At 59.3% G+C, this 19321-nt stretch overlaps 1 protein-coding gene across 9 annotated transcripts in view; it reads right to left on the bottom strand.

Annotated features, from left to right (window-relative positions):
• COL16A1 (collagen type XVI alpha 1 chain) overlaps positions 1 to 19321 on the bottom strand; it is a 51766-nt gene that overhangs the window by 20429 nt on the left and 12016 nt on the right. For 7 of the 9 annotated variants that reach the window (XM_045298989.1, XM_045298985.1, XM_045298988.1 and 4 more), the window contains 27 exons: positions 19166 to 19204; positions 18553 to 18597; positions 18342 to 18377; positions 17599 to 17709; positions 17175 to 17213; positions 16931 to 16966; positions 16772 to 16855; positions 16412 to 16456; positions 13641 to 13676; positions 13455 to 13499; positions 13066 to 13197; positions 11484 to 11519; positions 11198 to 11305; positions 10831 to 10953; positions 10676 to 10729; positions 10436 to 10477; positions 10103 to 10138; positions 9979 to 10023; positions 9751 to 9819; positions 8020 to 8073; positions 7901 to 7927; positions 6998 to 7057; positions 6769 to 6816; positions 6587 to 6640; positions 2553 to 2603; positions 204 to 323; positions 58 to 99 (listed from right to left, as the gene is read on the bottom strand). In XM_045298989.1, the coding sequence (XP_045154924.1) occupies positions 58 to 99; positions 204 to 323; positions 2553 to 2603; positions 6587 to 6640; positions 6769 to 6816; positions 6998 to 7057; positions 7901 to 7927; positions 8020 to 8073; positions 9751 to 9819; positions 9979 to 10023; positions 10103 to 10138; positions 10436 to 10477; positions 10676 to 10729; positions 10831 to 10953; positions 11198 to 11305; positions 11484 to 11519; positions 13066 to 13197; positions 13455 to 13499; positions 13641 to 13676; positions 16412 to 16456; positions 16772 to 16855; positions 16931 to 16966; positions 17175 to 17213; positions 17599 to 17709; positions 18342 to 18377; positions 18553 to 18597; positions 19166 to 19204 (1617 nt within the window). The remainder of the gene's footprint in view (positions 1 to 57; positions 100 to 203; positions 324 to 2552; positions 2604 to 6586; positions 6641 to 6768; positions 6817 to 6997; positions 7058 to 7900; positions 7928 to 8019; positions 8074 to 9750; positions 9820 to 9978; positions 10024 to 10102; positions 10139 to 10435; positions 10478 to 10675; positions 10730 to 10830; positions 10954 to 11197; positions 11306 to 11483; positions 11520 to 13065; positions 13198 to 13454; positions 13500 to 13640; positions 13677 to 16411; positions 16457 to 16771; positions 16856 to 16930; positions 16967 to 17174; positions 17214 to 17598; positions 17710 to 18341; positions 18378 to 18552; positions 18598 to 19165; positions 19205 to 19321) is intronic. The other 2 variants (XM_045298986.1, XM_045298990.1) reach the window with 2 other exon arrangements.

The raw sequence follows: 19321 nt of genomic DNA, 5'->3' as shown, positions 1-19321 counted from the left end.
ACATATGGAGTGCAGGTCAGGGCCAAAGGTCAAAGATAGGGCAAGGGGCCCACTCACCCGAGCCTCCTCTGCTCTTGGGCGCTCCCGCTCCATGAAGCACTGGGGGTGGAGGTGGGGGTGTCCGTGAAAGGGTTGTCAGGACGGGAACCCAGGGAGCCCCCCCTCCCCCACACACAGCAAGGCTGGCCCAGCGCAGCCCTTACCCGAGCACAGTTGTCTAGGCCGGGCACTCCAGGGGTGCCCTGGTCTCCCTTCTCCCCTTTCTCCAGGATGGACACCGAGTGGCCAGTCTGTCCCTGGGCGCAGTTCCCGCAGATGCCCTGGTGTGAGAAAGGGGAGGGCTGTGAGGCATGGTCAGAGAAGGTGAGGATGGGCCGGCTGGGGGGACACAACTGACCCCAGAGCCAGGGCAGCGGGTCCAGCAGTCCCCACACCAACCCCGCCCCCCCGCCCCCCATCTCTCTCTCCCAGACTCCAGTCCTGCAGCAACCTTCACTCCACCCTCAGGGGACCCAGTCCCAACAACTAGCGTTGAGCTTCCTCCAAGAAGCAGCTTGGGCCCAGCCCAGCCAAAGCCACTTTCTTTCCCAGACAGGCGTGTGGGAGGCGGTGGTGGGTGGAGGGGCCTGCAGAGGGACCATCTGTCCCGGCTGTTCCTGCAACCTGCACCCACTGCGAGGACAAGCAACGAGAAGCTGGCCTGGAAAGGCAGGCTCCAAACGCCAGCTTCTCTGCCCAAGGGACAGAGGAAACCGCTGCCTGCCGGAGGAGCCAAGCACTTTGCAGACGTTCCCTGGGAGGGGACCCGCTCTCCCTCCACTGCTCTGCCTTGCTGGGCAGCTTGGGCCAGGATCCTCCTCCCCTGGGTTTTAACAGACCCCTCTGAGTTTGATCAAACGGTGGACCCAACTGATAAACACTGGCCTATATCCAGAGAACTTGGGGGCTGGGAGCGTGTGGGGTGGGCTGGAGTCTACCCATGACTAGCAGGGTGTCGGTGGACCCATGGCGGGCACCACCACCAGACCCTTCACAGTTCACCAGCAAAGCACAGTGACAGTGGCTGTCATGTCCTCGGCACCATGTGCCAGGTACTGAACCAGGCCCGTGTCCAATCTCCCAGCCAGTGCAGACCACCCTGAACACGCACTGGAGAGGAGGGACTGGTCTGGGGTGAGTGGGAGCCCGGACCAAAGTCTGGCCGGTGAGAGGTCAGAGCCCAACTCTCTCCACGAAGCCAGGCCCCTGGGCAGGGCCGAGGGTAGAGCCACCTGTGCTGCCTGGAGCTCTGGATGCCCCCCCCCCTCCCCCAATGCGGAGCACTTGGGTTAGAAGCCAGCAGGTGAAATGCGGCTGGGAGAAAAGTCACTTCTGCATCTGCGGTCAAGCGGCTATCTGCCCAGGGGCGGGGGCTTGGGGGAACCCTCAGGGAGGAGAACTGGGGCTCCGCTGTCACAACCCATTGTGACCCATCCTGTAACTGCTGCCCGCTTCACCCAAATCTCGGGTTGCTTCTGGAAACATCTGCCACTTCCAGAAATCACCTGCCCAGCCCAGGACCCATCGGGAGGGCAGGATGTCCCCAGCACTGACTAGCCCAGTGCCAGAAGAGGGCGGCCAGGGCAGGAGTCTCTCGGGACAATGGCGGAGGTTGGGGAGGGGCACCTGGAGGAGGCTGCGCTGCAGGGACATGAGAGTATCTGAAGGCAGGGTTACTGGGCTCTCCTCGCCAGAAGTCAGTGAGTGAGGAAGGGGAGTGGGAAAGGGTTATGCGGCCCTTGGTCAGCTTGGGACCCCAGACCAGGCTGCCCCCTCTCATCTGGTCCTGACGCTGTCTGTGTGTAGGCCTGGGCACGGGCCAACTCTCTCACTTCCCCACACCATTGGAATTGCTTCCCCAACCCCCTTTCTCCCGAGATTCATTCTGGACCCACCAGAGGTGGGCTGAAACCTTCTTCTAGGCCTTGCTCCGTCTCTTCATCTAACCTACCTTCTCAGCCCCCGTCCTCCCTGGGGTGCCTGCATCCTCACCTCCCTCCTGTGGAAGCTGCTGGGCCCTGCTGGGGCTCGCTGCAGGCCTGACCTATTTGGGCCTCACCTCCAGCTGCCATGGGCCATTTTCTGGGTTGGATTTTGCTGAACGCATACCACCACCACCACCACCCCACCATCCCCCCATGAAGGGGTGTTCAACCACTCCGCAGGTATTGAGTGCGGCCAGTTATAGCCCTCCCAGCTAGAGGCCAGTGCCAGGGAGCTCTCTGTAGGTACCACACAGCTGAGCATTTCTAAGGAGAACCGCCTCCTCCCACCTCCCGCTCGCTCGTTCTCCCTGGCCCTCTAACCTGAGCATCTTTGTGCAAGGCCTCCTGAGAGAGGTGTGTGGGCACAGGCGGGGTTTGAAAGGGGCAGGGGGAGACCTCTGGGTGCAGGGAGCCATCCCCACTTCTCTCAGCAGAGCCCGCTCCCCCTGCAGGGTAAGTTGTCCCCAGGCAAGCGCAGCCCTGGGAAGGGTGGTCTGGATGGGCACCGGAGGCCTGGCTGGTACCTACCAGTTCTGATAGCCCCGGCTGTCCCGGCAAACCATTGTTTCCGGGCATTCCCTGCAGCCAAGGAGAGACACAAGTCAGTGGACTCCGCTCTCCAGCCCCCTGGCCACCCTGTACCCTTCTTGTCACCCTGCTGATGCCCGACCTCAGCCTGAAAGAAAGCCTCGGGACCCTTGTGATGGGGAAGTCCAGGAGGCCCAGGGGGTGACCCCTAAACCAACAGAACAGGGCATACCGCCCCCTGCACAAGTCAGGGGAACCGGAGCAGAGAGTCTTCCATATATGGGCATACCTGGCTTGATTGTGCTTTGCAAGCAGTGGTTTTTTTTTTAACCAACACACGCCTGTGGCAAGGCTCTGTCGAGCAAGTCCACAGGTGGCACTTCTCCGACAGCCTGTGCCCACTGCCTGTCTCAGTGTTTCTTTGAGGTCACTCTCAGCACATGTCAAATGCCTTCATCCCGTCACTGCACACTGCACACTGCACAGCCTGCAGGCTAGTGTGGGCATCCCCCACCCCCACCCCAGAGTCACAACCACTGGGCAGCGCTACCGCGCCTTACTGCGGTGCTCTGCGTAGGAGCCCAAGCATCCCATCCCCGATGTGTGCCCGCCGACCGGTAGCTAGTGAGCATGTCTCTGTGTGCACATGCGCACGCACGCGGCCTCGTCCCTGAGTGTCCTCACTGAATCATCCACAGTTATTTCGGCGAGCAAGGGGCCCTTAGCTCCATCTTAAAATGGGAAAAAAGAACTCGGCAAGGGCCAGTAACTTGCCAACAGTCCCAGGCAGAGCAGAGCACGGAGCTGAGACTCAGGGTCAGGCTGGATGGCTCCCAGCCCCTCTCTCAACCACCACTTCCAGAACATCCATGCCTTCGGCAAGCAGGGGGCGCCTCTGGAAGCAGGCCCACCCGTCAAGGTGCAAAGCCCGACCACCAGTAGACTGTGTCTGGAGGCAACGACTGGTACAGAGGTCACCCGGCCAGCCACAAGGTGGGAAGGTTCCAGTCCACCCAGAGGTGCCTTGGAAGAAAGGCCTGGTGAACGACTCCCACAAGGTCCCTGCATTGGAGACTCCATGGACTCGGTTCTACTCTGGCACAGGCACATGGGGATCGTCTCCACAGGAGCTGGTAGTTGTGGTGAACGTTTGGCGGCTGTTTTTTTTGTTGTTGTTTGTTTTTTAAGTAAAAAGCAAAACTGTGCCTCAGTTTCCTGATCTGCCAAACAGTGCCCAGCTTAAAGGAGATAAGGTTGGAAAAGAGCTTAGTACAGAGCCGGCGCCTGGGACTCGCTGGCTGGGTGCTTGCCTGAAGACTCTCATCCCCTGGGAGATTCACAATGGCATTTGCATACTAAATACTCCACTGAGGAGGCAGGGAGTGCACTCCGTTTTTCATCCCCTAGTGCCCACCGAGAAGACACCACGGTGGAGTAGCAGCAGCAGTTAAACACAAGGTGGGGGACCGCTCCACTCCGCTGCTCCCCCTCTCTGCCAAGTCCCAGTCTCAGCTCTCAGCAGACGCGGTGCAGCCACCACCAGGTCCCTGAGTTCAGGCCAGATGGCCTCAGGCCTGAGTCAGACCTGGAGGCAGCCACTCTGTCCAGCCCTGCAAGAGCTCTGTCTTACAAGATTCTGTGCTCAGCGCAGTGGCCAGCTCCAGAAAACCACTGTGAGCGCATTCATGATTATCGGCTATTTCTGTACAATTCACAGTGACCCCGGGGGTGGGGGTGGGGTTTCAGAGAGTCCTCTTGGCTGCTCACAGGGCCTTTTCTTTCTCGGCACCCCTAGGTTCAGCAGCCTCAGGCTTTGTAGTAGTTGGAGCCAAATCCCCTGACTTTAAACCCAAGCGTAACTGCCCACTGGCTATCTACTTCAGGCTGGTTTTTTAACCGGCGTGCCTCCATCTCCTATCTGTGAAAAGGATTACGTGGATGGCAGTGTCGGGAGTACGGGCCAGGGAAGTGTGGTCCGTCTACCCTGTCAGCAACGGTGGCACCCAGAGCAGATGTCACCCGCGGTGGCACGCAGGGTCTGTAGCAGACGTGGGTGGATGTGTGGAGCCTTTGGGGTCGAGGAGGGCTGGGTGTAAAACGCCTTCCTGTGATTCTGCTCTGCTTCCTTCCCCCTCCTCCAGGCTGGGAACTAACACCCAGAGTCACTATCTGTGGGGGCCCAGGACTACAGGGACGACTGTGACTTGGAAGGCAGTGGAAGTCAGTGGGCAGTGCCCTTCCTAGAGGACCCTCTCCTCCTCCCCGCAATCCAGCGCCAAGCATCCTAGCCAGACGACCTGGGACAAGATGTTTCAACTCTCACAGCACAACCTTCCCATTGAGGTTGATGTGCTAAGGTTCAATCATGAAGACGGGATGTATAACAGTTAGAGTTATACAGGTACAGGCAGTCCCCGTGTTACAAAGAAGACCCTTTCCTCAGAGTGTCTTTACGTTGAACTTGTAGATATGTTGGAATAGGTGCATAGAGCTCTCATCGTGGGTTCCTTTAGTGCAAGAGGAATCCCAGTGGCATAGTGTTTACAAGGTGGGCTGCTAACTGCAAGGTCAGCAGTTCAGAACCACCAGCCGGTCCTTCAGAGGAGGATGGGGCATTCTATTCCCATAAAGAGTTACCCACCTGGGCAGTTCTACTCTGTTCTATGGGGTCGCGAAAAGTCGGAATTGACTTGATGCCAGGAAATTTGGTTTTTAGAATTTTCGCACCTGAAAGGAGCCCTGGTGGCTAGAGAACCAGGCCACAAGGTCGGCAGGTCAAATCCACCAGCTGTCTGCTCCCATAAAGATTTACCGCCTCAGGGACCCGAAGGGGGCAGTCCTGCCCTGTCCTCCGGGGCTGCTAAGAGTTGGAATCGATGGCAGTGGGTTTTAGGTGTGACGCGTTTTCACTGATTTAAAAGCTGCCTGCCCAGCAAGGGAGCGAGCTGGAGATGACAAAGTGGTTGAGAGTCCAGGTCCGTTCAGCGTCAAAGGGAGGACAAATTGACCCAACTTTTTACTCCTCGGAAGCCTGATGCTTATAACCAGAAACAACTTGTAGTCGTAATGATAGCTAATGCTTTCTAAGCACTTAGCTCTCCACCAGGAAGAGCTCTGTACACTGGCATAGATAAACCCGTTTAATACTCACACAACCCCTATGAAGTAGATACAGCCCTTATCTCCACTGAGGGATAAAGACAGGTGGGCAGAGAGATGGGAAGCAATGGTCCAACATCAGGCAGGTATCGCACAGCACAGCCCGGCCAAGACTCAGGTTCAAGTCACCGGGCTCTGGTCACCCTGCCACACGGACCTCAACGCCACACAGATCTGCCACGCGGATCTCAATGCCCACTCCTCTGCCCGCTCTGTCGCTGGCCTCCTTTCCAGTCTCCTCCACACCCCTGCCTCGGGGCCTCTGCCCCTGCAGTTCCCTCTGCCAGGGATGTCCTCCCTGCAGATAGTCACAGGCTCGCTCACTCCTCATCACCTTCAAGGCTTGATTCAAACGGCACTTTCTTGTCCTCAAACCCCCTCTTTCTTGCACCCCTCAATCTTTAATCCCTGGCCCCTGCTTTACTCTGCCCAGCGCTGACGGCTCCCTAACGCACGGCGCCTCTTCTTAGGTATTGACCTTCTCGACGGCAGGTCTTGCCTACTGGGCCGCCCGCTCACAGAGAGCAGGGGTTGCTGGCCCACGGCTGCATCCCCAGCACCTGCGGCCGGGGCTGGAGAAGAGCAGGTGCACACAAACGTTTGCTGTCTGACCCAGATTCGGGGCTCCTGACAGCTGGCCCCAGCCCGAGCGTGATCCTGTCAGTGGGGTGCCTCTGCCAGCACAGGTCAGGGCCTCTTTGAAGAGGTGCTGGGGGTGCACACAGACCGCCTCAAAGAGATCGGAAGGCCCTCCAGGCCACACCGGGGCCCAGGAGCCCAGGGAGTGGACGGGGGCACGGGGCAGTGGCCAGGGCATAAGAGCAGCACCTGAAAGCCCAGTGGGAGGAGCCTCCCCGACTCCCGGTTCCCCTTACCTGCAGGCCAGGCATTCCAGGAGGGCCTGGTGGTCCAGGAACGCCAGGGGGGCCCTGAGGGAGAAGGGGGGAAATCAGACCCAGAAGGGCGCTCTGCCCCTTGAGGGGCAGCTGAGTGGGCCGGGCTAGCCGCGGAGCGCTGGCGGACACAGAGGAGAGACAGAGGGACAAGCGACACACACCTGCGGACCCGGCTGCCACGAGCTGCCCATCCAAAGTCCCGGAGCACCCTGGGTGGGAGTGGGGGTCGCAAAAGAAGGGGAGAGGTTATAGGCAACGTCCACACCAAGCGCAGGGCAGGCGGCGTGGGAGGCAGCTGGCTACAGCGCAGAGCCCAGCGGGGCCCTGGGCACCACAGCAGGAAGCTGGGCCTCTCCCCCTGCTGGGGGTGGGACTCTCAGTACCACTCACCGGCATGCCTGAGAAGACGGGGTCTCCCCGAGAGGGGCAGGAGCACTCCCCGGCTTCCCCCTGAAAAGACAACAGCTGGAGTGAGAGGCAATCTGGTCAGCCCCTCGCAACCTCAGCCTGCTCATCCGTAAAACAGGGCTCTCAATCACTGCCAGGGAGGCGATGTGACCGCAGTGAGACCACAGGACAAAGCAGCATTGCCCCTGGGGGTTCTGAGACTAGAACCCTTTCCGGGCGTAGCCAGCCCCACCTGTCTCCTGAGAAGCGGCTGGTGGTTTCGAACTGCTGACCTTGAGACTAGCAGCCCAGAGTGTCACCAGGGCTCCTGTAAAACGGAGCTAGTAATACCAAAAACACAGACGGCTGGGGAGATGACAGGATGGCTGCTTCCAGAGCTCCTGCCACGTGTGCAGCATGCACTCGGCAACAGACAGCACCGCCCTGCCAGCTTCCCATGTCAGCCCCCGTGGCTGCGCACCGGTACTCCTGCCTTGGTGCTCCCAGCGCCACCGGGCTGCAGCCCCTCTGCCCTGGGTCCAGCCTGGCTTCCACACCCTCCTCTCCCTGCCTTCGCCTCTCTGCCGGGGCAGCACCAACCTTCCCAAGTCAGGTCCTGCCCAGCTGTCTCGCTCATCCCCTTTCAAGCAGCTGTCAGCACAGAGGCCTTGGCATCTCTGGGTCTCTAAAGCCACTATGCAAAGTGGGGGACACTGGGAACCCCTGGTCCCTGGAACCAAGGTGCCAGTGGGTGTTAGGAGGTCAGGATGACTCCTCAGTGCCTATGCTCAGTTCAGAGCGGTTACTGTGATGCATGCGTGTGCCCCTTTGCCCTAGGTGCCCCGGGGGTGGCTGCAGGGACTGCCAAGTCTCCCAGAGTTTTAGTCCCATGACCTGGAGACTCACCTTCTCTCCCCGAGATCCCTTTTCACCCTGTAGGGAGGAAACACAGTGGGGTGAGCGGGGTGGGGTGTGGAGACGGGGACAACTGTGCCTTCCAGCTGCCCGGAGATGCTGGTACTCACTGGCAGTCCTCTGGTTCCCGGAGGCCCGCTCTGCCCGTGCTGCCCGTCACGGCCCTGAAGGGAGAGAATGTGAGATCAGTGGGCAAGGACGGACAGCAGCAGCCGGGTGGCCCGCCTTCTGAGAAGGCAACAGGACAAGCAGGCACAGTGCCTGGCCCCCTGGGGGAGTTGGAGCCCTCATGCCCACACCCCAGAGGAGGAGACAGGGGGCAGGGGGTTCAAGGAAGACTGGGTATTCCTTCAGCCCTGCTGGGAGCAGACACCGGAGCCAGCTCCATGCCCAGCTCTGCCGAGCAGTATCCTGCTATTTTCCAGGAGGCTTGAAGACATGCTATAGAAGGTCCAGGAACCCCGCTGGGCCCAGGTCTGTCCTCGTCCTTCCCTCTGTACCTCCCCAGGCCCTCGGCACCCACGCTTTCCCCCACGGGAGTCATCCCCGTTGACTACACGCCAGTCCCGTTCTACTGGCCAGGAACAGACTCTGAAGCATCAGCCGCCTAAGGTCCAGCGACAGTTGAGCTCAGCACCGGCATGGAAGGCCTGCGGATGGGGTTCTGCTTGAGGAAAGCGGCCTGGGGAGCATTTCTGGAGGGGAGCAGGTGGAGCAAAGGCACGGAACCTCCAAGGGTCCCAAGGGCCAGCCTGACAGCATGGACAGAGTCCTGAAAGCCACCATCCTGCAAGTCCCTCTACCTTCTTACTGGTGGGGGGGGGCCGGGGGGCTCAGACCATGTCTGCCTTCACTCTGGCACCCTTAGCATCAGTAGGGATCCTGGTGCCCTAGATCTGTTAACAAGACAGACTGGCCATGTGGACTTGGGTAAGTCCCTGCCCACGCTGCACCATGGGGACCCCCTCATCATTCCCTCCAACTGGAATTTCTCTGTGAGGGGCAATTTTCAATCTCGCCAAAAGCAGTTCAAGAAAAATGTTACATTTGCCTATGACCCAGCAGGCACAGGCTGGCTGGAAGGTAGAACTTCTTTGATTTGAGCTAGAATTATTATCACCTCGTAAAATTCTAGTGGGTTCGTGGGGTGCTGAAGCCAACTCTTTGGTGTCTCACGATGAGGAGATAGATGCACGTGTGACGACTTCATCTGAGCCATTCGTCCCTCCAGCGCGAATCGCTGGGTGAAGACGGCAGCACGGAGGAGGTCGCTGAGGCTAATTGATGGAGCGGGATCGGGGCTGTCCAGCATGGTGGCCATTAGCCACCCACAGCTGCTCACGTGCAGAGCGAGGACGGTAGAATGAAGCGCAGTGCTCCACAGCCCCATGTCCAGTGGGCACCTTGCTGGGCGGCTCCGTGCGAAGCCTCCCTCTCCACACAGCCTGGTCTGCCAGGGCACGTGCAGACCACCCCGGTGCCATCAAGGACGGAGGCAGGAAGGTGGTTAACATCCAGGCTACACTCCTGACAGGCCTGGGTGCCAGCTGGGCTCTGCTTCCTCACCGAACGGGCATCACTGCCCTCGCTGATGAACTTGGGGCCAGACTGCATTGCCTGCGGGGCTGAGCTGCTGGGCATCCTGAGTGTAGCAGCAGGCTGGGCACAACCACTGCTCAGGACACTGGTGGCCATCACTATTGCTCCCCCACTCTTCTGAGCAGAGGCGGGGTAGAGGCCGCTCCCCGCCCTGTGCTCCCTTCCCAGCAGGGGCTTGGGGAGCCTTGTCTCACACCCACACCCACCCACCCAGAGGCAGGAAACACAGAGAGGGCCCTTACCGCAGGCCCAGGGGCACTGGCACCAGGAGGCCCTGCAGGTCCAGTGGCTCCTTTCACCCCTGGAGGTCCCTGTGGATGAGAAACGTACATGGGAAGCGAGTGAGAACCCGACAAGTAGGCTACATCAGGCCAGTTGAGTGGACACCACTTAGTGCCCATGGCCCCTGCGCCCACCACAGGGCCCTCTGAGGCGCTGAATGTCTAGTGCCCAAGGGGGCAGAGGCTTACCTTGGCACCCTTTTCTCCACTGGGGCCAGGTGGTCCCCGAGGCCCCTGCAGATGGAAGCACAGTTAGTTACCCCTTACCCTAGAGCAGCCCCCCTCTCGCCCCCCAACCCACCTCCAGACGTACCTGAATGCCAGGCAGACCCTGGGCGCCAGGCTCACCCTGCAAGTCAGAAAGGGCAGGCTGGGCAAGCAGGCTTGGTTGATCTGGTCTTGGGGTGGGAGTAGGAGCATCTGCCAACCCAAACTCAAGAGAACTTCCCAGGGAGACCCTGAGGGCCAGCAAAGAGGGGGCAAAGCGAAGGTTCTCCACCACCCCCTGCTCCTGGCACGAGCAATGACAGAGCAGGGCTGCTGGCTAACCCTTCCCCAAGCTGTGCCCAGAGACCTCAGTCTTCAGAACAGATGTCAGTGAGCAGCTGGCTAATGGAAGTGTACGAATTGGGGCGGGGGCACTCACCTGGGGCCCCTCGGCCCCCATTCCCGGAGTCCCTGGCTCTCCCTGAAGCGGCAGAAGGAAAACCCTGATTCAATGCTCCCTTCCCTCCGCCATCTCCCCAGCTCCACCTCTCTGCCTCCCCCAACCTCCCCAGCTGGGCTGAAGGCCCAGTCTCCTTCTCCAGCTCTATTTCCCACTCCTGGCCCACCGCCCCATCACTCCAGCCCACATCCCTTCCAGCAGGCCCCGAGTCACACCCACCTGCATCCCCTTCAGTCCCGGGGGCCCTTGAACTCCAGGAAGACCAGGCTGGCCCTGAAAAGCACAAGGTGTCCTGGGGAGTCCCCACAGCGGGAAGGGAGATGGAGGCATGGCCCAGGAGGGGGAGGAACCAGGTACCAGGTGGTCCAACTCACCGGTTTGCCAGGCCTGCCCACACCTTCAGGGCCCGGCTCTCCTCTAGGGCCTGGCTGTCCAGGTCGTCCGAAGGTGCCAGGCACTGCCCCTGGTGGGTCGGGGCAGGCAGTGCAGCCATCACCCTGGTCAGAGATGGGTCCACCATGTGAGCTGAGGGGGCTGCTGGGCCAGCAGGAGGCAGCCGAGAGGGGGTCCTTGTGCCCTCTGTGAGCTCTGCCCCTGCTGCTCCCACCTCACTTGGATGCTCAGTGCCCCTGTCATGCCCGCAGGCTCATGGCCCCGCTCCGGATCTTATTCCTGACTGAGTGCCCCACCTGATCTTATTCCTTTGGGCTCATTCGGCACGCTGCCCCTGCCCTGGCTCACCTTTTCTCCCTTCAGCCCCGGGGGCCCCCGGACCCCAGGTTCTCCAGACAATCCTGGCTGCCCCTCGGTGCCTGGTGTTCCGGGGTCACCAGGATTCCCGGCGTCACCCTGTGAAGAGTAGGCATCAGAGGGGTGACCTGCAGGATGTACAGCCCTTCTCTAGGCCGGAGGGCTGGAGCTGGGAAGGGAGAGGGCCCTGGACTAACAGGAAAAAATGTGGGGTGGGGGGGACTGAGAGGAGGGTGCTGGGACAGCCCACCCAGGCCCCCCACCCAGACTCTCTCACCTTCTGTCCCTTCACCCCTCGATCTCCAGCCTTGCCCTGGGGAGAAAGGGCTGCTGTGAGCATTCTGTGAGCCAGGTGCTGGGCTACACCCAGCAGGTGGGGGTCCGGTGGAGACAGGGACACAGACAAGGAGCTCTGTGCAGAGCCTAGGGAAGCAGTGCCGGGTGGGCTGATTCCGACTCATCAGGACCCACCCTCTCTGTAGGGTTAGTTTTTGTTTTTTAAAATTAATTCGTTTATTCATTTTTAACAGTTTTACCAACATACAACTCACAAATCATACGTGCAACAGTTCAGGACTATTCATGAGGTTGTGCAACCATCCCAGACTCGGGGGCCGCTTCTTCTTCCTTGAGCTCACGGTGAGCTCTCCATCCCCCCACCCCCACCCGCACCCCCACCCCCACCATGTCCCTTTGAAATGATCGATCCAGTTGCGGTCTCTATAGGTGCACCGATCCTGGGTTTCATAGGCAGAAACAGGCAAAACACAAACGGCCCACCAACAATGTCCGAAGGAAAACAGAAAGGACCCTCACTGAAGACAAAGCAGAAAAGGCTGAAAGCTGGAAGAGCTCATCCGTTGGATCCAGAGGGAAAGTGCCGGACAGGGAGCCACAGCTTCACCCAACCGCACTGCAGCCAGCGACCCACAGCGTGCTCTGTCTGGTCATCCCTGGCCCATAGTCAGAGGGGTGCACCAGAGGCTCAATCTGCACGGGGCACCCAGCGAATGGGGTCCCGGCTCTCACCTTCACCGTCTACAACCCAGTTGTTCAGCAGCTAAACTCTCAGACCCATCCCTCCTCCGGGTTTGGATTTTATTATTTACAATTCTTATGTTCCCATGTGGACCCAGCTGACGCCTCACTTAGATGGCTGCCCATTTTAAGACAAGCCTCCAGGTCCCTCGACACCACTCTTTCGGACAGCCACTGGGCACCGTCTGCCTTCCTCACCACACCCTGCTATTGTATCCACTTCTTCGTGACCACCTCGTGGGAGCAGGTGACTAAGCAGGGCCACGTCATACAAACCAACTGCTCTGAGACAAGGGTCACCTTCGAGTGTGAGCCCAGACGCCATTTATCTATCTATGGTTTCTTTATGTCCCTGGTTCACTTTAAATGCATCCTCATTATCCTGATGAAGGGCATTCCTCTAGCCTCTCCCACACCATGTAGGGTTTCTGAAGCTGGGAAGGAATAGACAGCCTCCTCTGTCTCTCTCAGAGCAGTTGGTGGGTTTGAACCACCAGCCTTGTGGTCAGCAGCCCAACACTTAGCCGTCAGCGCTACCATGTTCACTGCTATTAAAGCAATAATGACAATAACCACAGTGCTAACTAGAGTGACTTGTCTTTGGGAAGTTTTATAACAACACCATGTATAAGAAACAGAGGCTCCAGGTAGAGAGCTGGTCAAAGGCAGAGCTGGAAGCTGCCCGGGACTGCCTCCCCCAAGTGGATGTTCTTTGCGTCTACTCTACCAGGCTGTGTCCCGGGCATTGACCCTCTCCACACTCCACTTTCCTGAACCCAGGTAAGACCTCCTGCTCCCCAGTTCTAGAAGTGCTGACTCACCGGTTTTCCTGGCAGGCCGAGGCCCGGAGGCCCAGGCTCCCCCTTCTCTCCGGACGGGCCAGGCAGGCCCACCACATGGTCATCTCCATTCTGGGGCTTGGATAAGGCTGCACACGGTCCACAAGGCTCGCCCTGCCGAGCAATGGCCCGAGGTGAGGGGAGCGCCAGCACCAGGTTTACAATCAGAGGCTGGTGCTAGAGGCACCTGGTGGGTCTGGGGGGCATCCCGTGAGAGAGTAGGGAGAAAGGGTGAGGGACACAGGTGGAGGCCAAATGCTTGGGGGTCTTCCGCACCAAGTATCCTCCAGACAGCGGTGAACCTCAGGGGGCGGGAGGTGCAGCGAGATGGGCTCACCCTGACTGCCGTGTGGACAGCCTCCCAGACTCACCTTCTCGCCTTTGGTGCCTGCGGCTCCCACCGACCCTGGCAGGCCCTGCATGAGAAGATGCCATGCTGACGCCCTGACACCTTCTAGGCAGCGCTGAGCGCAGCCCCAGCCTACCCACTCCCTGGTACTGGACACCCCCGCTCCTTGTCCTTCCACCCTGAGCCACTGCCCTCCAAGCACACTCACCGGACTGCCAGCTGGCCCTGCGTGTCCAACACTGCCCTGAGAGCAAGCAGAGGACATAAGGTCAAAACAGAGATGGGGTGCAGGTGCCAGAGCACCCCAGGTCCAGAATGACAAAGCAGCCCTGGGACCCTCCAGAGGGGACCTTCTTACACTCTCCCCACCGATGGCCCCTTCTCATCCAAGACAGCTGCAGCTCGAGCAAGCGCTGCAGAAACACCTCGGCTTTGTGATGCATCCGGTTTGGGATGAGCTGTTGGCTGCTGCCTGCTCCTAAGCTGTCACTGTTGACCTTCACATTCAGTGACCCACAGGGCTCACGTAGCTTTCCTCTAGACCACCACACCCTCCCTTCCTGGCTAGGGAAACTGAGGTCCAGATGGGGAAACGTTTCCAGCCTGTGGAACCCGGGGGCTGGTGATCATGGGTCTGTTCCCAGAATCCTAGCCCCAGCCCATAAAGATCACTCTTCCTCCAGCAATTGTTCATTGGATGCCTCCCACCCACCCAACACCGGAATCTAAACCAACCCAAACTCGCTGCCATCAGTCAATGCTGACTCACAGTGACCCCACAAGACAGGGGAGACTGACCCCTGTGGGTTTCCAAGACTGTCATGGGAGTAGAAAGCCTCGTCTTTCTCCTGTAGAGCAGCTGGTGGTTTTGAACCTCTGATCCTGCTGCTAACAGCCCACCACATAACCACTATGCCACCAGGGCCCCTAGACGCCAGAGGAGGAGCTGGGTATGGAGATGAGTCATGGGGACAATCGCTCTCGTGGTCTTCGTCCATTTTGCAGGATGTCAAACCTCTCAAAGTAGCAATAACTCAGGTGGCAGTGAGTGCGCCCAAGGAGACAAAACAAGGAGCAGGAGATGCCGTGAGCGAGGCCGTTTGAGACAGAGTGGGCCGCGGAATGTGAACCAGAACGATTACCAGAGAGACAAGACTAAGGTCAGACAAAGAAAGAACAGGAGGAGGGAGGGGATGAAAAAAGAGACCCCTGAGATGCCAAACCCTGGGGTGCAGTGAGCCAAACCTGGGGCTGGGAACCCGTCAGCCGCTCGGCAGGAGAAGATGAAGTGGCCTTTACAGGAAGGTCCGCTTCCGTCGAGCTTTAGGGCCTTGGGAACACTTTGGAGCAGTTCTACTCTGTCCCAAAGGCCACTCTGAGTCGGAATCCATGCAATGGGGTGGGGTGGGTGGGTGTGTGCGCGCGCAAAAGTCAACATGTTTGGCTGCTAACTGAAAGGTTGGTGGTTTGCATCCGGCTAGGAGCCTGTGAGGGAACAAGTCCACTTCCCACACAGCTTACAGAGCAAGCGCTCCATCAGGACCAAGCCAAGGACAGCTGACTCAGGGAGAAAAGTTCCAAGGACAAGATCTCGGGGGACTTGACACCTCCCAGAATGGAACGAGGGGCAGTGTGGTCACGAGAAAGGATGCAGCCAAGAGAAGAGCGGGTGACGAATCTGAGAAGGTCGGGAGGGGCCAGTAAAACCAGGGGTCTCCATAGGCAGAGCATCCTCGTGGAAAGATGTGTCCGAGGGAAATAAAGTACAGGAGCCTCCACAGGGCAGGCCGGCCCCAGGGGAGGCAGCTACCTACAGCCAGGTGGTGTGATAGGGCAGACCGAGAGAAGTGGCAGCAAGGGTTTGTGGGCACAGCGGTCAGGGCTTGCTGATGGGCTGGATGGAAGAGAGGAGTCAAGGGGGCGCGCAGGTGCTGGGTTGGAGGAGACGCTGTTTACTGAGATGGAGAAGCCCTGGAGAAGAAGTAGGGAAGGGGGGAGCCAAAGCTCCCTCGGGGGCCCGACAAGCGTGATGTGTCTGTCAGAAGTTTTGTCTGCACATGCATTGCAGTATTTCTGGCCTCTGGGTGCCTCCCACCCACAGAGTCCCTCATTGAAATCACACTCATTGAGCAAGTTCAGGGCTGTCATTTGTCGCAACGCAATCATCCACACAAATGCTAACAAGGGCACTGCAGCTGAGTGGCCCAGTCACTCACTCAGTGATAGACTCGATCACAAACCCTAGAGACAGACGTCCTGGGTTCAAACCCCAGCTCTGCGTCCCCAAACCTGTGTGACTTGGGGCAACTTATTTGTCCTCTTGGGGACCCAGGGCCCTCCGTTATAAAATGGGTGGTGTGGCAAGCCTACTCCATAAGGTTTGAAAGGGTCCTGCAAGTTAATAGAGGCACACGCACTTGGGACAGCACCCAGCACCCTGCACACACTGTGACCCAGAGCTGCCAAGTCTAGCAGGACAGAGTGGAAATGCCCAGAGAGGTCCCAGGGCTGTCCATCTCTGTGAAAGCAAACTGCCACGTCTTTCTCCCGCACAACAGCTGGCGGCCTTGAAGCCTGACCTCTAGGTCAGCAGTTAAGCGCTTTGACCACTGTGTCACCAGGGGTCCTGTGCGTGGTATGACAAGAAACCAAACCCACAACAGTTGAATCAGTCCCCATGCCCAGAGACCCTGCGCTGGGTTTCCCAGACTGCCGACCATTACAGGAGCAGACAGCGTCCTCTTGATGTTGGGCTAAGGGGGCCTTGAATGGGTTTGCCTGCTTTAGGTTACCAAGCAACTCACAGGGCACCATTAAGGAATCCTTTTGGAGAAAGGAGGGAGGGTGGGGCCCTCTGGGGAATAAGCTATTGGAAGTGGAGTGGATCTCCATGCTGATTGGAGCTCTCCTCTATGGAGCCCCTCCTTCCCAGTGCCCAGCCCCCTTCACCTCACTGCCCTGACACCGGCCCCATCTCACCTTCTCTCCTTTCAGCCCTGTTGGCCCTGGAGCCCCAACTTTCCCCTGAAAAGCAACCAAGTCAGAGTCAAAGCAGCCCCCGCCCAACTCCCACCCCTCCCTCCAACATCCCCCTGTGGTTCCCAGAGGGCACCCAGAAAGACAAAGGCAAACTCAGAAGGAAGAATCCCATCATGCCCATTACACAGCTGCGTGCTCCCAGGCACTAGCTGGGAGCATCCAGTCAAGAAAAGCAGAGCAGGGCTGGGAGGAGGGGCCAGCCTGCAGGCCTGGCGTCTGCTTCCTGCTTTCCCTCTGGCCCCTGCCCAGGAAGCAGCGCCTGACAACTGGGGTGGCCTGGGCCGGGTGGCGGTCACTCACAGGAAGCCCAGGCAGGGCAGAGGTCGTGGAGGCGCTGAGATGTTGGGCCTCCACACCTAGGCTGCAGGACAAGCAGGACTCCCCCTGGCAGGGAAGAGAAGGGATCAACAAGGCACCCTGGGGGCTGGAGGGGCACAGAGGGGACTGGGGCTCCCTTACCTTCTCTCCTTTGAAGCCTTGGAGGCCAGGGTCCCCCTGCAGGGAGAAAAGGTTTATGGCTGGGCCTGGGTGAGTTGGGGCACCCCAAACTTCTTGGCCACATATAAGAAGAGCAACACCACTCCCTCCAAATACCCAGGGGTCCCAGGCCAGCAGACCAGTGACAGCGCTCATCAACCCGAGTATCAGACTGGGAAGAGGGAGCCAGGATCGAGCCTTCTCAATAGATGTTCCCCATACATACCCGATCACCTTTTTGTCCAATTGCTCCCAGACCCGCCTCCTGAAAGAGAGGGTCTGTGAGGAAGTGGGGGTGGGAGTCCAGGCCACCCTGTCCCAACTCCACCCACTTTCCTCAACCCCCAGCAATACCACTCCCGGGTGGAGGGTCCAGGCTTACTCACCATAAGGCCTGGTCCCAACCCAGCCTGCCTAAAAGGCATCCTAGAGCCTCTTTAAGAGCGCGGGTATGTTGCCAAGGAAACCTGGGGCAGCCCCCTAGCCCAGTCTCCTCTCCCTCACCCTGGTAGGAACTCGGACCCTCTGCTCACAATCTCTCTATGGTCAAGAGAGGTAGCCGGTCCTTCTGCCCAACTCCGATGACCATACCCCATTGTGTGGTGGCGGTCCCCGCCCTCCCCCCCCCCATGGCCACCACGGGCACTCACCCTGGCCGGTGCAGGATCTCCGGGCTCCCCTTTGGGCCCTGGCTTTCCAGGCAGCCCCACGAAGTTCTGAAACCCTTCAGGCAGCGTTGGGCACACTTCACAGGGGTCACCCTAGCCGGAAGTGGACAAAGCAAGACTGGGCCCCAGAAAAGGCAGGAGCCTCATGCCCACCCCAGCTCTAGACACAGGTCAACCAGCACCGCACCCCTGACATCGACGTGAACAGCCAGAGTGATGGGGGGCCTTTTTGCTCGCCTTCCCTGGACATCACTAACGACACCTTCGCAAACCAGAGGAAGGACTGGCGCCCATGGTACAGACAGAGAAACTTGGCTCATCCACCCACTGCCATCGAGTCAGGCCACCTCAAAGCAGCTACAGAGCCCAGGGTTGAACTGCCCCTGTGGGTTTCAAAGGCTAACACTTCACGGGAGTAGACAGCCCTGTCTTGTTCCCGCCAAGCAGCTGGCAAGTTTGAACAGTTGACCTTGCGGTGAACAGCCCAACACGTAACCACTATGAGACCAGGGCTCCTAACTGAGCTGCCCGCCTTCATCATCCACCCAGGTGGCAGAGCCAGAGTTGGAAGCGGGCTCTCTCTAGCAACCACACAGTCATGAAGAAGGGCTTGGGCAAAAGGGAGGCAGGCTTCTGCCCTGCAGATGGCCCAGTCCCCATGGGCTCAACTCCCTTGATGCTTAGGAAGGGGCTCCCATCCCTACCCAGCCAGACCTGGCACTCACCTTCTCCCCCTTCAGCCCAGGTACACCTGGTCTCCCCTGTTGAAGAAGCAGCAGTGGGTGTTAGTGCTGGGACAGGGGTCTGCTGTGTCAAGAGAAGGCCAAGGTCCCAGCCCCTCCTCCCTTCATAGGCTGTGGCATTGCCAACGACCTGGGCACAGTCGGCACTGACCCCCCTTCCAACACCCCATGTCCCGAGACTGGTCCCACTCACAGGCTTCCCATCAGGACCCTCCTTTCCCGGAGTCCCAGAGCTGCCCTGTGGTGGGAGGAAAGGTTAAGGGGTATGGCCCAAGTGACCCCAGCCCACTCCCTCTTCTCCAGCAGCCCCCCCCCACCCCCCAGCAGGGAGTGAGCCGTGAGCTCTCCAACTCTGTTGGACCCATTTGGTCAACAAATGCTCCCTTCCTGAGGCCTGTCCTTCTCCGTGTCTAACCCAAGCCCTCTGGCAGCAAAGGAAGGGAGAGTTTGAGGTTTTGCGGGCCCTTCCCTGGAGTAGCTGGCTGGATAAGGGCTTGGGGGAACCGCAGTTTGCAGACCAACAGACTGGCAGATATTCTTGGGGCTTGTGCTTCAGGCCCAAGGCCCTGGAAGGAACCTGAACCTCCCGCTATGACCTTCTGGTCATTACTAGACTTGGGCTGGCTGGTCTCCAAGCCTGGGGCCCAGGCCAAGGCTCCTCCCTCAGCAAGTCCTAGATTGGGGGCACAGGCCACCCCGAAGGATGGTGAGCAGAGTCCAACCCCCAGTAGGAAGTGCCTGACTCTGTGCCCCAAGTACCCTGGCTGCCAGCTGCCCCATGGGCCCAGGCCCCTGTCCATGCTTACCTTGTCTCCCTTTGAGCCTGGCGGGCCACCCGGATCCCCCTGAAGGCAGAAACAGGGTCAGGGGCCTCTCACCACAGTGATGATGCTTTCTGTATCTTCTACCCTAACCCGCCCTTCAACCAGGACCCCCAAGACGGTGCCTAATCTCCCCTACCC

The sequence above is a fragment of the Echinops telfairi genome, unplaced genomic scaffold (genome assembly GCF_000313985.2).
Source record: "Echinops telfairi isolate 266 unplaced genomic scaffold, ASM31398v2 ScPeMD7_7457;HRSCAF=8495, whole genome shotgun sequence".
Classification (NCBI taxonomy): Eukaryota; Metazoa; Chordata; class Mammalia; order Afrosoricida; family Tenrecidae; genus Echinops; species Echinops telfairi.
Note: the sequence above shows the minus strand (reverse complement) of the source record. Positions and strands in the feature narration are given on the sequence as shown.